This window comes from Procambarus clarkii, chromosome 24 (genome assembly GCF_040958095.1).
Source record: "Procambarus clarkii isolate CNS0578487 chromosome 24, FALCON_Pclarkii_2.0, whole genome shotgun sequence".
NCBI classification, from domain to species: domain Eukaryota; kingdom Metazoa; phylum Arthropoda; class Malacostraca; order Decapoda; family Cambaridae; genus Procambarus; species Procambarus clarkii.
In genome coordinates this window covers 14,370,999-14,388,656 of record NC_091173.1, presented here as the reverse complement: position 1 = coordinate 14,388,656, position 17,658 = coordinate 14,370,999, and the positions used below count along the sequence as shown (strand labels likewise).

The following is a 17,658-nucleotide window of genomic DNA, read 5'->3' as shown; positions in this document are numbered from 1 at the left end:
GCATTCATAAAAATATAAACAAATCCATATTAATACAACATATTAATAAGTGTGGCTGTGGCCACACTTGTACAGTACTGAAGAATGTAAAAGAGAAAGCTCAATCATATTAATTGAAGGTAAAAATGTTAACTAATCAGTATATTTCATGTTTAAATATGAGACTCCCTTTACCTAACAACTTCTCTGGCAACAAATATACTGTATCTAGCCATTCTGCCCACCAGCCTACTTCACAACTCCATTACAGGTAAACCACAGTATGCAATGCATTTTTGTGCATATATTTGTTATTTTTATATACCTATCTACAATGTAATATAATTTTTAGTTTTCTATGAGAAGCACGGAGTGGGAGGGGGGTTGTGCAAATTCTGAATGCACAGTACAAGGTAAGGTAATGTATAGCATACTCGAATTGTACCATGTAACTATAGGCAGCTAAGCTTCAGATTGATATAAAGCACTGATGCAGGATACTTGTAAACTATTAAGTTATGATAACCTAGAGGGTTCTCTGGCTAAGCATTGAGTACCATATTCTTATCTACCATCAGTAGTTGTTGGGCTGGTATTTCTTACGGTCAGCAAATGTCTGGGAGAAACAAGACTCCCAGATTTGCATATTTCAAGAAATGAGTATGACAATGAAATGAGTACAGTGGAGGTCTGTGCAATTTGTGATTTATTATGAATTGAGAAAGTATAAATAATTCAAGGAGTGTAAATGAGTAGAGGGGTGGGGAAATGAGTAGAGGGTGGGGAAATGAGTAGAGGGTGGGGCAATGTGCACAGGCTGGAGGAGGAAAAAGTGGGTGGTGGTGTAGGAGGTAAATGGTGGAGTTGGTAATGAATAGGGGATGCACCCACATACTGTACAGCACTAGTGTTAGTAAAATTTATACCAGATTATATGCCACTGCTGCATTACCAATAGCTTACTGGCCTCACATTGGCTAAATAGATTGTCTTGAAAAGAACCCTTATTTAGGCTTTAAAATGCCACTTTCTCATATGTCTCTCAGTGTTTTTTTTTACCTTGTCTGTACCCACTTATGACACATTCTCAACATTTGTTTTTTTTTCTGTTTCTCTTTAAATCTTGTCAAGTTTCTCTCATACCACTGTTGCTTTCTGTTAAAAAAATCCTGTTCTCTTGATTATTTGATCCCTTACTGTAATGTTCCTTTCCTCCTTATATAGCTCTGTAACAGCAGTCATGAGTCATTACAAACACTGAACTGTACAACATTTGTTGTAAGTAATGTACAAACTATATTGGACCAACCCCAATTCGTTAAAAGTGAAGGGATTCATTGCAACCAGAGGTGCTTTCAGGAGGCATTTGTGCAATGCATTTTTTAGACAAGAAAAATACATTGCTATGCCTGTTTCTTTGTATTGATGTTTTATTCATTTACAAAACTTAAAAAAATAAATAAAAATAAGTGGAGCCAATTTAAGAGTTTTTTTCATACCTTAATATTTATATATTATGCCCTAATATAAGATGGCTAAGCATCGAGTACCATATTCTTATCTACCATCAGTAGTTGTTGGGCTGACAAGAAAAATATAATATATATTATATATTATATAATATAATATATAATATATATTATATTTATATAATATACCCATGCCCAGCCTCGAAACCTTTTTATAGGGAGGACCCATATTTATGTGAACGAAAACTGCAGCAAACAAAATTAAAATAAACCATAGAATTTGCTTTCTTTAAATATGATCAGTGACCATCACATACAGTTTGTAAACTTGTTTTCCATATTTAATGTACAGGTACTAATTAAAATATAGACAAAACACCAGAATCTCTAGCTTGCATGCATAGAGCATAGAGCGTAAGTATGCATGGAGAATTTGGGAGGGACATGGCGACAGGTTAGAAACTGGGACAAGTAGACAAAACGAAGGAGCGGTGCTCAATGACTTGGACCATTGGTCATCAAATACTGATCTGAAAGAAGTTACAAACCAGATGTAAGGCCATTGTTGCACTAATCAGAGAATTCCCTTATTTCAAATCAACATGGTAACCTACCCGTTCATTTTGTAAACATTCCAAGACAGCAAAGTTATTACGAACGTCTTCTTTGCATACACGATGAATATCCTCCTTACAGTCCTCTTCTTCTATGAGCTTGACAATTGTGCTTTTGGCAATGGTTCTCCCGCTGTCGCCTGCCACCCCCACGGGCCCACTGTGCCTATAGGATCCTGGGGGTGGAATATTGCCACCCCTCAAATAACTATTGTCACCTGGCGGCCCTTCCCTCGGAACACTGCTAACACCCTCCCATAGCAGCACCAGCCACACACACACACTCACTACCCACTTCATGGCTCGATGACCCGCACTATTCGCCGTGTGAGAGGGAAAAAATATCAACGATCAGACCATGTCCAAGGAGCACCAGCCCGTGTTGTTGGTCGGTTGGGGTCCTGCCACGCCGCTCCCCTCACTACCCCCTGATAACAATTAGTGGTGAATATTGATGCAAACTACCGCTTCATTGCAATGTTTATGCCTTGTAAACTATGACATCTACTTCAATAAAATGCTCCATACAGATAACAGCGTCAAATGAATGGCCTTAAATATCAATCGAATTATTAACACAACACTATGTAAAAAATAGTTAATTCGTAGATTTAAACTGAACATTTAAAATTTTTGAAGAAAATAAATTTGATTATATTATTCTTTTAAATTTACATTAAAACTACATAATAAATTGGAAATGCGTAAAATATTATTGCGTAAACCAAGATATTTTTCCCCAGCATGAACTAAGATACGCCCACGTAGGCAACTATTCAGCAGTATATTTTGCAATCGAGTATTACAAGAACTGTATGGATCAAAGTTGACTCCATCAACCAAAGTCTACAGTACAGTATAATACACAACTTGAAATTAACTGTTGTGTTAAGCTTTAACAGTACGACTAGAGATCCCATGAATATATGTTCATGGTAGGGAAAAAATTATCGAGTTTTCAATTCCCTGACGACGTGTCAAAGTTATCATGTTTGATAACAATGTTCAAGTGTTGTGTTCTTGCCGTCCTTCCTGTGGATAACAGCCCTTCCTGTTACCACCATGGAAAACCTGCCAAGCCACAGAATAAGGGACTCTATGCTAGCTATTTTCAAACGTTACAATCTCTTAAGACTGCAGAGAGTTGGAAGTGAAACAGGTAAAATGCCCTATTGATTCGTGCTTGATATTAATTTTGGCAGAGGAACTAATAAAAGACGCTAAAATATATATGTATATGATTAATATTGCATACAAATAGTATAAAAATAATTACTTGTCATTACAAATATTACAAACAGGGATGTCGTAAATAATTAGTAACTGGTTGTGACCATTTAAACAACCTTCCCCTCGTCTAGGGGGATTTCAAGCCTAACTAAGTGTACTTGGCACTAATACAGTCCATCAATGTATTAATCCTTGTCCAATTAAGCATTGTATGAGGATTAATATATTATCTAATTCATTAATACAACTAAATAATTTATAATAATCAAGTATTCTTGTTATAATAACATTTATAAGCATTTATGTAAGATTTAAACATACCCAAAATGCTCTATCACTAGAAAACTGTTCTGAATATTTGTTGCCAAATATCTAAAAGATTTTTAAGACATTAATATTGAGGTATGCCCAAAATACTGTGCATAATTAAGGGCCAGTACAGTACTGTAACTACTATACTAAGTATTCACTCTAATCAGATTCTTTATTCTTGTAACTAAAATTATTTATTATTATTATTATGATTATTCCACGTGGTGTAGTGGTAAGACACTCGCCAGGCATTTCACGAGCGCTTTGGCCTGGGTTCGTATCCTGACCAGGGAGGATCGACAGGGCGCCAATCCGTAACTGTACCCTCTGTTTACCCAACAGTAATATGGGTACCTGGTTGTTAAACAATTTGGCGGGTCATATTCCAGGGAATATTAGAATTAAGGACTTGCCCGAAACTCTACGAATGCTAGCGGCTGTACAAGAATGTAAGAATGCTTGTAAATATAAATACAAAATGTAAAAAACAATTATTATTATTATACAGTACTACTACTGTATAGAATTTCCTATGTCAAGCCAAGGTACTGTATTTATTTTTAAGTTACAGTATATTATATCTGACTTTTAAGACGCCATCGTTACTGGTCTCGAAGAGACGGTAAACTAGTGACCTATAGAAGGTCCCACCATTCATCCTGAGGATTTTTTCAGCTATACAGTACTGTATATACAAGGACACACAGGCACCTCTAAACATATATAAATTCAAACATTTCCATACAAGTAACTTTTTTCTTTATACTTAGGTATACACAACAATGTGCTGTTACCCCAGTCTATACAAAAGATTACAGAGTGCAGATAAGCCTTTTATAATTGTGTATTCAACTGTTTACACTGATGGGGCCTCAGATCAGTCTGCCTTCCCTGCTCTGATTTCCTCTTTCCTGTAGGTGGAGGGATTCAGTTTGGGTAGTTTGTAAGTAAGTGGACAGGCTGTCTTGGAACATAAGTCAGTGGCAGTCAGGCAAATTATGGTTAGGGTGTATACACCACAGTAATGATTGCCTTGTTACCAGAGATTACTTATTTTTTTTTAAGCCATGGCTTATGTTGTCTTAAACTTTCTGGTATTTTTGCTTGGATTTGGTTTCCCATTGTCAGGAACAGGAAGCCTGTACCTAGGCTTATCAAGGTTTCCTTTGGCCAGTTACTGAACTTTACCAGGATGCATCCTCTAACAGTTGCTAACTCATGGGTACCTATTTACTGAGAGGTGAATATAGACAGTAGGTGAAAGGAAATGTACTTGACTTTCTCTGTCCTGCCTGGGATTCCCTCAGTTGTGAGCTGACAGTATAGACCACAGAGCTACAGATTTTTTTTTGGAGGATCTGATTCCCCAACTCCCCTCACATAGAGAGAGAACCATATTCTTGACCTGGTTCCTGTAGGCAGGGTATGGGTCTCAAGCAATTGGGTTAATCTTCATAAATTTAGCTGGACCAGTGCTTTTATCACTCACTCACACACTGTATATCACTTTACACACAGTGCTCAATTAATTTTTTTTTATAATATTTATATTAAACTTTCAAATCTCAAACAGATTTGATAATCACTGAATATTTAATTAAAATGTAGATCTACTGCACTATACTATGGTATTTATCATTTATTTCTTTAGGAACACAGCCATGTTGAGGGGTTTAACAAATGATTTTGGATTATAGGGTCGTAGGACTGAGCCCCAGCCAAGGCAGTCTCATCATTGGCCAGGACTCTTATCAACCTTGCCTCACTCTTCAATGATGTGAATAGGATTTTGCCCATCCAGGAAGGTATCATAAGTCCTAGTGAGTAGTAGTGGCTTCATGTCTTTAGAGAATATAAATACTTCCACTGTAATTCTACTATAGAAAAAAAAGAATGCTAGTACCATAACCAAAAACAGTATATTGGCCCTCAGTTTTATGCTACGGTGTCAATTTCTGCAGGCTACTGAAACAATGTAGTACATAAATTGTACTACAGCAGCATATTGTCCAAAGCTATACCATTCCTTATTGTTCTTCCTTCTCCCATTCTGCAATGCATACTGCCTCAATGCCTACATGTCTACTGTTCATCTTCAATCTAAAAATTACTTTTCTTTAGCCAAGTAACTGCTGGTAAATTTCCCCATGGGCTTGCTTGTCTCTAATATCTCTACTACAGATGGTGGCAATTGTATTATAGTACTGTAAATGGATAGGAAAACTGCAAAACTTTAATACATATTTTTTTCTGGGAGGGCTCCTTGAGCTAGTTACCTGGACAGCTCCACTTAATTCAAGACATGCAAGGCCCTTGCGAGTCACTGTAGGCCTACTGGGGATCAGAGGTTAAAACCTGCACATACCCCCCCCCCCCCCCACAGAGGCACAAGGAGCAGGGGATACAAGATCATCCTAACCAAGAAAATTCCACCAAAAAGGGGGATGAACCACAACATACAATCATCAACTAATCACTCCAGGCTTTGACACCTATGCTTGTGTATTGGAAGCTAGGACCAGGGTTCCAGTCACTGCCAATACAACCTGTTTGAAGTGAGAAGCTATCAAAGGGACCCTGAAGGAGGCAACAGGTGTCGAGCTGTATGTATCTGGAATGGTTAGACTGGCAGAGACCCCAAGTGACCTATTGTCCAAGCCTAGTGCCCAAAACTGCCCAATGTTTCCATAACATTGATTGTAGCAGAAACAACATTACAAGTCTGTTAGATTGGACTTCTTCATGAGCAATATGTATGCTAATGGCTTGAGTCCTTTGGGTCATGTTTGTGATTCTGCAAAATAGATTACAATTTCTTAAGTTTATGAAATAACATTTAATTTTTAGTGAAGCATAATTACACGATCTAAATTGCTTCACTTTCTTTTGGATATTGGAATGTTATGCATCTATAATCTTGATTTTTAAGGAAGATTTAAGAAACCGAAAATAAGAAGGGAGTTTGCAAAGGATTACTGCATTATTTCTTTGGTCAAAAAGATCACTGATAATCTTTGTCATTGATTTGATAAACATATATCTTGATTTACTGTACTTAGGCTGACCAAGAGGATAAGCTGTGCATGTCATACTGGGTAGAGAGTATACTGACGCCACCAAATTAGGTAAAGATAATCTGGTCTTCCCTTCATCATACTCTATTTACAAAAATGTGATTTTGCAATTTTGATTTATTTTTTATTAATTTTAAATCTGCCCAGATAATTTAATAAAGCATACTTATTCTTACAGAAAATTGCTGCACTGAAGTAGAAAAGCCTCCTTTCTGGGATGTTGTAGTTTTGACAACTTATGATGCAGCACAGAAAAGAAGTTTTGAAAGGCAAATTGATTTGAAGAAACAGCATGGCCAGTTACCTAAGGTATACTTTTCATATGGAGATTTGCAGGCACCAACCCAGGGTTTAACAGTCTTGGGACCATCAGTGGTTGGATAAAAGGTTAAACCCTCCCGTTCTCTCAAAATATTAAAGTTAGAAAAAGCAGCACAATCAAAATTGTTAAAAAGATACTCAAAAAAGATCAAGATGTTGTTCTACAAATGATCTTAAAGTGATTAGGTGTTATGTTAGGGATATCATAATTTGTTATTTTGGTGGGCTTTGTGGAATTTGAGACTTATGCAGAGGAGTTAAACTGAAAAACTACAGTTTTGTCATATAATTCTCACTACAAACTACTACATGCTGAATATCATGGTACCCCATAGTGACTTAACCACCTCTCACTATACAATGATCATTTGCATATATTCTTTACCGTGTCAATAAACAGTTGTCCTGGCACTCTATTTCATCCTGTGCTGCTAGTACCACTCCCAGGTATATATATAGAAAGATAATTTCTTTTTCTTAAATTAATATAAATGTAACAAATATGAAAGAAAAAATGATAGGGTATGAGACAATGAGTCACAATAACATGTCTGAAGATATGATGACCATGACTTGATTATGGTCCCGGACGGGCTGGAAGTCACCGTTTTTTCATTTTCTGATGTGTGGTTTGGTCATCAATAATAAGGTGGGAACACACACAACCTGGTTTTGTGTAACCTGAACCATGATATTTGATACAGAATAGAGACTCAACGAGTTTGTCCTTTTCTTTTCATTAAGAAATTATTTTTTTTAATTACAAACTATACTTAAGTAATTACTGTACATGATTCAAGAAAAAGAAAAAAATGTTTAAATGCATATCCAATATAACTATATAAACGTATTGCTTATATTTTTACCCTTTCTGCTTCCAGGTTCCCATTTATGTGGTGGCTGATCCACCCAACCAGAAGCTTGGAGTTGGCGGCTCTACACTCCACGTACTGGCTAAACTTCTTGAAGAATTTGGAGATGGACTTTATCAAAAGAAAATACTCATAATCCATTCTGGTATGATTTTGAAATGTAAAGTTTTTGGATTTTCTAATGATTTACAAATAAAAATGTTCCCAATATTTAACATGTGGCTTTATTTGTTTTCTCAGAAAGTGGGACTAAACAATTTATTTATGTAGATACTGTGATGTACTCTGGGGCGCAGCTATTATCCTGGCAGGTGTTGTGCCAAATGCACATTAAAAAAAATATTAAAATAAAACTGCTGGTTCTTTACAGTGAGCACGTTGCAGTGAATGAACATAATAATAAGAACTTCAAATATTTAATATGTCATTTTTGTTAAAGTTTTGTTAAATTTTACAAAAAATAATAATGTGAGTTATCTGGAGAATGCTTTTACATAGTGATGTGAAACTAGTTCCCATACTAATAAAGTATTCCAACCTAATTACAGTAACTATACTAGTTACCTCTCCTACCATCCTTTTCCTACTCATTACACTCATATTACAGTTGGCTTTATTCTCGACTCACAATTGGGGATCCTGTGTTAAATTCCTTGGTGGATCATTCTGTGCTGATCCTTTTTCACTGCAGTTACATTATGTCCTTTTGAAGATGAGGTCTCCATGTCTAGATACAAAAGTACAGATGGGGAGCTGACCAGGGATTTGTACTGCTGAATACCCACTTTCTCTTTCTTCATCTCAAGGTTTGTTTGATTTTTTTTTAGGGTTTAGTTGGTTTTTTCTACTGCAACTCCAATTTTCTGAACAGTTTTCAATGTCTGGTGTATTATTACTCAGTTTTATTTAAATGTGCTGGAGGGTCGTATCATTGGTATGATATTTTGTATTGTTATGCTGTCCATGTAAGGTCTTGCATTTTCTAATTTTAAGGAGCATTTGCCAGTTTTCTGATCATTTGTCGAGTTCAGGTAGATTGGTTTGCAAGGCTTCAATATTGGTACAGTATTCACTTTACACTTTCCCATAGATCTTTGTACCCCCCTTGCAAATTTGGTTATGTGCTCTGTGATATTGTCATCTGTCATTGATATACATTACAAAGAGGGGCCTGGCCCTAAAATGAAACCTTGTATATAGTACTATTTGATCATTTTTCCAGTCAGATTCTCTTTCATTTAGGATAACTCTTTGATTTTTCTTTTTTTTTTTTTTTTAGGTGGCAGCAGCCAACGGTTGCCCAGTTATAGTGTCCTGGGGAAGATATTTGCACCTATTCCTGTCAAAGGTAAGGTTTCTGTGCTGTAAATAAAGTTACATCAATGGTGTTACGAAACTGTAAATTTAGTAAAGAAATATGCTTCATGTGCAGATAGAAACTAAAATGGAGAAAGATGGGTATAATTTCATTCATTTATTTATATACCAAAGGTACAATGAATTATATTAAAAATGCTGGTGATTAAGTGGCATGCTCAAACAAATCCACAATCGGCACCTTTATTCTTTTAGCACCTTATAAACATATTTTCCACCCATCAAGGAAAGCATTACTACATCAGAAAAATAGGAAGTGCTGCTCAATTACCTGAGCCACTGCCTAGTTTTTAATAACATATTAGTCTAGTAATTTTAGCAAAATATCCCCAACTTGCTGATTTTAGGTAGTAACTGTGGGACTAACTTTTCCACTGCTGCTCACTGATTAAGGGGTGGTGTGCATGATAAACTTATTAGTTACAACACTAGCTCTCCACATACGTCAGTTGCTTAATTTAGACTATACTTGTAGTTGGTCTTGAACCCAGTGTTGATGTGACGATGTACATTGAATTTTGTAACTAGCTCATCAAAACTAACACTTAAATGATCGTCAATAATCCTATTTGCACTAATTACAATTAATACATTTTCCCCAACGGTTACTTGAATCGCTTTGGAACTCTAAAGTATCCATCACGTTTCCTATTAGGCAAAATAATGATCAACTTGCCATCAGCAATCTGTGTCCAACACAAGGTCAGGTGAAGTGTGGATGTAAGCCAATCAGGAATGTAGAATCTGCAGCCTGACTTCAATACTGGTTCAATGACAAAGTCTGGATATACTGCAGATCTTTTCCAGTGCCATTAACATTCACCAACATATGATGTAATACTCATTTGAGCTTTACGCTCTCTCCCTCCTTCAAACACTCTACCCCATGCCTCGCTTGAGCTCTTGGTTCCAGTACTCGCACAAGGCTCCTCGTCTTGGCTATCACGACACGTCATTACATTTCCAAAGTCAAACTCCTGTAACCACAACACAAAACAACCTCTTTGAATGTTGTCACCCAAAATCGTACAAGTTACACTGTATTATCTAAGATAATGTTTGTTACAAAGTTGCAAATAAGTGTTGTAACATTACAAAACAAGCCTGCAAATCCACACCAATAGGTGTCTCTCCCCTTCTTCTCAGACAACATGCTGAGTATGACCTACACATCCTCCATAATTCACAGTTGATTAAAAATGATCTAGAATGTGCTTCTCTCTACTAAAGTCTGCTTGTAATAAGTATACAGTACTGTATATCCTAAGACAAACTTTACCAAGAGAATGCTGTACATTAACATAGTCATGTACAGTAGTAAATAAATGATAACTAAAATTACCAGAACAACCATGTCATTTTATTCTTCAAACCCCTAAAATTTAAGCACTTGCATCTGCTCTTTAGTAATTCTTCTCATTTATTCCAGAACTAAGTGTGGACTCAGCTGTGCCACAGATGTTGGACCTCAAGTTAGCCATGTATCTTCCCTTTTGTGAGCTGCTCGGACCTGGTGTGTTTGTTACATGTGCTGATGATATTGAGACGTACTACCTCAGTGAAGAAAGTTTAGGTCAGTAAGTGCTCTTATATCCATTGTAGAGTAATTCAGTGTTGAGGAGGATTAGATACTGTACTACCAAAGGGTTTGTGGCACACAAGAGCCCCCCAAAAATGTTTTAAGCGCATGCTGGCCTACACTTAAAACATACAGCACAAATAAATAAATAAATAAATAAATATTATATACAGGAGATTATATATATATGTGAACAAGCCTGAACGGTCTCCAGGCATATATGCAACTGAAAACTCACACCCCAGAAGTGACTCGAACCCATACTGCCAGAAGCAATGCATCTGATGTACAGGATAACCTTAACCACTTTGTTCGCATTTGTGTTCCTCACGCGTGCCCCAAAGAATGAGGTGATTTGATAAAATACCATGCCCAAGATTACCAACAGAGTGCCGGCAGGGAGATGGGAATTAGCCTCGGCTACCATCCTCTTTTGTCCGGTCGTGTTGGTCGAGTGGTTAAGGGATCCTGTACATCAGATGCATTGCTTCTGACAGTATGGGTTCGAGTCACTTCTGAGGTGTGAGTTTTCAGTTATTTATATATACTGTAATATATATATATATATATATATATATATACACTATAATATATATAAAATATATATAAAATACTGTATATAACAAAGGCTGCATTAAATGCCCAAGCTGAAAGGAATGTTAGGGAGCTCCAGCCTATGAAGTTGTGTAGTGACAGAAATAGATAAAGGAAGTCTTAAACCTTTCGGCTCCAAATTATTGTATATGATATGATTACAGTACTACTGGGGGTATATATATCAGTATTACTCTATATATGTATGTATGTATGTGTATATACAGTAATTACCTAAGTGTAGTTTCAGGATGAGTTATGCTCATGATGTCACATCTTCCCAGCACTCTTAGTCATATAACGCTTTGAAACTACTGATGGTTTTGGCCTCTACAACTTTTGTCACTTGACTTGTTCCAACCATCTACCACTCTGTTTGCAAATGAAAACTTTCTAATATTTTTTGGCACCTTTGTTTCCTTAGCTTGAATCTGTGACCTCTTGTTCTTGAAGTTGTTGGTTTCAGGAATTCCTCTTTGTCAATTTCCCTGTTTGGTGCCTTCTTTTGATAATTACTTACATACTCTTTATCAATTTGGTCGAATTCCCGATATTACAGTATTTTGCAAGTGGTGATCATATGGCCTCTTTTTCTTCTATCATCTAGCTTTGGCATATTTAATGCCACTAGCCTCTCTTTGTAACTCTTGTTTTTCACTTTTGCAAGCCATTTTGTAGCATGCCTTTGCACATTTTCCAGTTTATTGATGTGCTTCTTGAGATATTGGCATTATACAACTGCAGCAGAAATATGGTTAACTTGCAAAGGATAACTATTCCAATCTAAGTTATAAGATCTGACATGGTAACCTTCTGCCCACATTCTTCGATAACCCTAAAAGTCACTACCTCAAGAGATTATCTCCTTACCAGTGCACCCACAGCAGATTTATTCTTGCCACAGGATAAGTACCCATTGCAAAACCCAAAGGAACTACAGTACTTCCTCCTCGTGACTTAGAATGCAACATTCCATTCCATAATCATAAGTGTCGGTTATATATACTGAGGATTGTCCATACCACATACAACATAATGCAGCTTCCCGAGTGTTGTGGCATGAATCTGAAGGATGACGGCAAAACTCACTTATCAAGGCACAAATTATCTTCTTGAAATTAAATTGACATTTCTATGTGTTTTAATTAAAGACTGACAAATTATATTTGATGATAAATTTGTCTTTTTAATATAGGTATTTTATATAAAACTTGTTTGTAATTTTTTTTTATTCTTTATATGTATTAATAAAATACATATAAATTAATACAAGTCTTCTTTTATTAACAGACAAGACATCTTTGGCATCAGCAGATGTGGTAGCCTTGGGTCACCCCTCAAGCATTTCTGTTGGAAAAGGTCACGGTGTATATGTGATAGGAAAGGACATTTCACAATCATTAAGATCTCCAAACAGCATTCAAGAATGCATGGAGGTGTTACAAAAGCCTTCAGAAAACATCATGCGATCAAAAGGAGCAGTTTTTGTTAGGGGTAAGTTGCTTTTTATGAGTAAAATGGATTAGCCTATGACCTGAAAGGCAGAACACATGCTCTTGCTGAATATATCCGGAACACTACAGTAGGCCTATTTACCTATGTAGGGCATGTCCTATTTATACTCAGTTGTTTGCCCTATTGTTTGTCCAACCTATTCTTAGAACTATCTAAGATATTGATGATGGTGCATAACAATGCTTCAACTATCCTGCATTGAAACACTTCAGCGATGAAGTATGGCAGCACTTCAAGGATGCTACATGGCAATGTTTCAATAATGATGCATGGCAATGCTTCAGTGATGATATGGGGCAATGCCTTAGTGACCCCAAATTAAAAGCTGTGCTTTTATTGTGAGGTTAAAAAGGGTGTAAAAAATGGACACCATGAACAAATTCTCCAAGTACTGTATTGTACAATAATTTTTTTTTGTAAAGAGTAAATTGAGCAGATAGGACAAGAAAATTGGCGTGGTCTACTTTAAAATAAATGATGGCAACAAAATAAGTTTGAATACCTTGCAAGCTGCAAAGCTGACAAAATCTTAAAGGATGGAGTGGTATTAGTACTGTATAGCCGGTGGGGGTGACCCCTGGCTGCCCAGGTTTGAATCTTTGAGAGATCATAGAGTTTATAGTGATGTTTAAAGCATGCTGTGTATATTTAATTTTACATATTTATGATGTAAATTTTATACGTACAGTATAATAATATGACATGTCCAGAGAGTAATCACACTACTGATTTATGATGATTATGATAATGACTACAACTGATAATGAGTGCGTGGGAACACCCACTGCGTAGGTTCGAACCCTCATCACAGCTTCTACAGATTTTCTCAAAATGACATGTACCATATTATGTTTTTTGCAATGAATGGTATGGAACATAGGTACATATACTTATGTCATTGTTGAGTTACACATGTTGTCCCTTCTAGATGCACAATGATGCGCTTGAGTGTGTGTAGAAAGATAATTTTAAAGCAGGACATATGGTTGCAACCAAATTTGTTGTGCTGGTGTGGAAGTGTCAACCTACCTGACTACCTACCTGACAGCCTGACTGCATAATCCTGACTATGGGAATAACAGGACCTTGCTTCCCTAATTGGTGCAACCGAATAGTGTGACTCACAAATATTCTTTAATGTATAGTATAGTGAATATTATATATTTAAATTAATAATAGTTTCTGCTGTTTTACAAATGAAAAAACTCATTAAGTTAGAGGGACATGGAAAAAAATGGACATGAAGGGTAAAAATATATGAACTTTAAAATGCTATACAGTACTGTATTTCTTACATGCCTCATTATGTTATTTCAGAGGATGGTTGCGCTTCAACTGAACAAGTATGGAGTGACAGTGTGTTTTGGCTTAGTGGACAAGTTTATCAAAGTCTTCTGCAATGGTATAAAAAAAAACACCCCATCTCGTCAGAACTTGATGCCTATGCACATTTTCTACCTTGCATGGGTACACGAATGGTCTCTGCCAAGTCATCTGATTTCCAAGATTTTCGATCTGAATTGTTACCGATTCTTCAAGGTTTTAGTTTAAAAGTTCTTCTCCTGAATGAATCTGAATTTTATCATATGGGAACCATGGAGGAGTATTTGATGCATTTTAATGTTATGGAAAGTTTCTGTGTAGAGTTAGGACTTATGAAAAATACAAGCAATTCTGATAGTCGCTGCATATTTAAAGTCACTGAGAATGTACAACCAATGTACTTGAAAAGTGGAATGATCATCGAAACTTACTTCTCAAATCCAACCATCAAAATAACACTATTAAACTGCTCAACACAATTTGTCATTGAAAGTAGCCAGATATACTTGTCTTTTACAATTCAAGATAACATAATAATGAGCAATTGTACTCTTCAAGAAAGTACTCGCATTACTTTGCTCTCTGACAACGTGAACCTGTTTGGTAACCTCCTTTATCACACTGTACCAATAATATCGGAAGGACAGCCAATGTATGTTACAGTAGCCTTTGACCTGACTGCCGATATAAAGAGAGTTTCAGAAAACTTGTCAGACATTCACACTTATGGCTGCAGCCTTACTGATGTGTCTCGTATTCTTGGTTTTAAGGTTGCAGAGGTGATGCCCAGTCCCTCAAGCAGTGTGTCCCTCTGGACTGCTAAAATATTCCTGGGAGGCTCAACGGCTGCCGAGAGTTTCTGGCTAACACACCATACCATAAATAAAATTAAGAATGAAAAGGAGGGAGAGCCACTACAGACTAACATTACTAGATGCAGAAGTTCACAGCTGTTCAGTATGAGTGATGTCATAATAATGAAAGACTTGGAGACACTGTTGAGGGATCGAGACCATCTGTCCTCTTGTATGAAAAACTAAAATACTGTATGTAATATTTTATTTATATATAAAAAGCTTCCCGTCCCTAATAATACAAATTATATGTAAATTTATATATTTAATAATTCATCGTGTCAGGAACAGGCAGCCTGTGTATATATATATATATATACTTTAGGCTTGTATCAAGGTCTTCCCCTTCCCCCTGGTCAAACTACTGACTTTCTCCAGGATGCAACCCTGCAACAGTTGCTCAACTCCTGTGCACCTGTTCACTGCTAGGTAAACAGCAGCATTAGGTGAAAGGAAACATGCCCAACCATTCCTGTCCCACTCGGGATTCAAACCTCGCAGATTCCCGAGTGTGAATCAAGAATAAACCCTTATATACTGAGAATCTTCAGTGACAATTTTTTTTTTTTAACAGTGGCACACTGACAAAAGGGCTTGCAATTTATGGTAATCACCTACAATATTGCCCTGTAGCCTTCTGGGCAAGGCATTTTCTTTTGACAATTACTTTGTCATGGGTGTAGATAGATGGTCATAAATTGTCCCCAGTAGTCTTCAGATAGAAACCCTGAAAAGGATATTAAATTTTATCTTTGAATTTAATATGGTTGCTGTTGGTGTTTTTAAGGATAAATATCAACCATATACCATTACAGAATGTGTGAATTATACCTATAGCATATAATATCTTTTTGAGACTGCCTGATTGATTCTAAGTACAGTACAGTACATTACTGTATGCTTATTTTACACAAAATGTGTCTTGATACAATACACTTGAGGTTTCATTATGTAAAGTGTATTACATTTTAATTTTTGTGCACCATACAATTCATGAGGAACCCATTCCTTCTGAAGCTATTTGTAAATAATTCGGTTGGCATTCACTACTGTAATATGATAATTCCTACATATTTTTAATACTCTGCTAAAGCAGAGTGGATATCAAACTAGTCATATAGATTGTGGTGAGATTTTAGCAATGTATTAATATATGTTGTGGTGAGGCCTGTATTTGTATACGTTGTGGTGAGGATATGCAAGTAATAAACTATAGTCAAATAATTTTTTTTATATATTTATTCTATGTGGTATGGTTGTGTCCAGTCTATGCCCCTCTCTCCACCATCTCCTTGCATCTCTACCCTCTCTCCTCTCCCATCCTTTCTATCTTTCTCCCTTCTTCCCTCTCTCAGAAAATTTAATATTATGAAGAGCAGAAAAACTTCTAAAAACCATGAAAATGCATGGGCAAACAACAAAAGTGCACATGTAAATGGTGGGAGTAAGCAGGCATTCTATGGAAAGCACATCCCCAGTTTCAGATATTTCTTAAAAGGTGGTACTAAAGCTGACCCTGATTAGCCTATGACACTTGCATAACTCCCATGTGTCATCTTGGACAACATTGTCACTTGGATCATCGACTTGCTTTGGCGTCACCAGCAGCTTATTTTTATCTCATTTCGTTATGAAATGATACTTTTGTATCATTTAAAATGTTAATTTCTGTCTGTATATGATGATAAAGTGCCATTAAGGTATCTTTGCAACTTTATAGGAAATATGTTTTTCCATGTTCTACATTCAGCACCCACAATATAAAGAGTAAATATATCATATTTATTCATTACTGATGTAATGCCAGGAAGCTTTGGTTAATTAGACAGACTGCCTGCAGTTTTCAAAATACGATGCTTATCGGAAATATGATTCTTGAGCGTTATTTTTGAGTGGAATTCAGGGTGATTGCACATATTTGGGGTTTTAAATTACGACTTTTCATACCGAAAATATGAAAATTAAAAAAAAAAGGGAACTTGTCATATTTTTCCAAAATTGACCTGCAGTTTTTTTACTACGATCGATGCCTATCGGAAATGTGACTCTTGAGCATTATTTTTCAGCGGAATTCAGGATGATTACACATACAGTAGTTGGAGTTTTAATGAAACATATTTGAAAATACACACAGAAATCACAATAGCGTGATGCATCAAATGAACAAATCCACAAGGGCCGTACCCTCGTCACGGCCCTTGTAGATTTGTTCATTTGATGCATCACGCTATTATGATTTCTGTGTGTAATGAAGTAAGGGCAAAGAGGTAGAACAGCCTATTGATAGAGCTCGGGTGCATGGGGAAATTGTGTAAAATCCTGGTTTGTCTCTCAGAGAGACTGCAAGGTTCGTGGTAGGTCAGGATGATTTCCCGGTTATAATTATTTTGATCATGTCGTAGCTCAGTCGATTAAGGCAGCATCTGGGATCCTCTCGGACGTAGGTTCGAACCCTCGTCACGGCCCAAGTGGATTTGTTTATTTGAAAATATATTGTACGTTTCTGAATTTCTTATGATATAAAACATATTACGGTTTCAAATTA

General features: G+C 36.4%; 2 protein-coding genes across 2 annotated transcripts in view; one reads left to right on the top strand and one right to left on the bottom strand.

The window, feature by feature from the left end:
- The window catches only part of Glg1 (golgi glycoprotein 1), a 29,407-nt gene extending 26,796 nt beyond the window's left edge, over positions 1–2,611 (bottom strand). The window contains exon 1 of the mRNA XM_045747927.2: positions 2,063–2,611. Within this exon, the coding sequence (XP_045603883.2) occupies positions 2,063–2,362 (300 nt within the window). The 5' untranslated portion in view covers positions 2,363–2,611. The remainder of the gene's footprint in view (positions 1–2,062) is intronic.
- Positions 2,612–2,856: 245 nt separating this feature from the next.
- LOC123761756 (fucose-1-phosphate guanylyltransferase) lies at positions 2,857–16,337 on the top strand. The gene is made up of 7 exons (XM_045747928.2): positions 2,857–3,221; positions 6,857–6,987; positions 7,881–8,016; positions 9,151–9,219; positions 10,678–10,821; positions 12,712–12,915; positions 14,254–16,337. The coding sequence occupies exons 1-7, from the start codon at positions 3,125–3,127 to the stop codon at positions 15,297–15,299; spliced, it is 1,827 nt and encodes a 608-aa protein (XP_045603884.1). The 5' UTR covers positions 2,857–3,124; the 3' UTR covers positions 15,300–16,337.
- Positions 16,338–17,658: the final 1,321 nt, after the last annotated feature.

Bases quoted from the DNA above. Each gene is read 5' to 3' on its own strand.
- LOC123761756 (XM_045747928.2), top strand. From the start codon at position 3,125: ATGGAAAACCTGCCAAGCCACAGAATAAGGGACTCTATGCTAGCTATT. The intron at 9,220-10,677 runs GTAAGGTTTCTG...CATTTATTCCAG, and splicing joins TGCACCTATTCCTGTCAAAG to AACTAAGTGTGGACTCAGCT. The intron at 12,916-14,253 runs GTAAGTTGCTTT...ATGTTATTTCAG, and splicing joins AGGAGCAGTTTTTGTTAGGG to AGGATGGTTGCGCTTCAACT.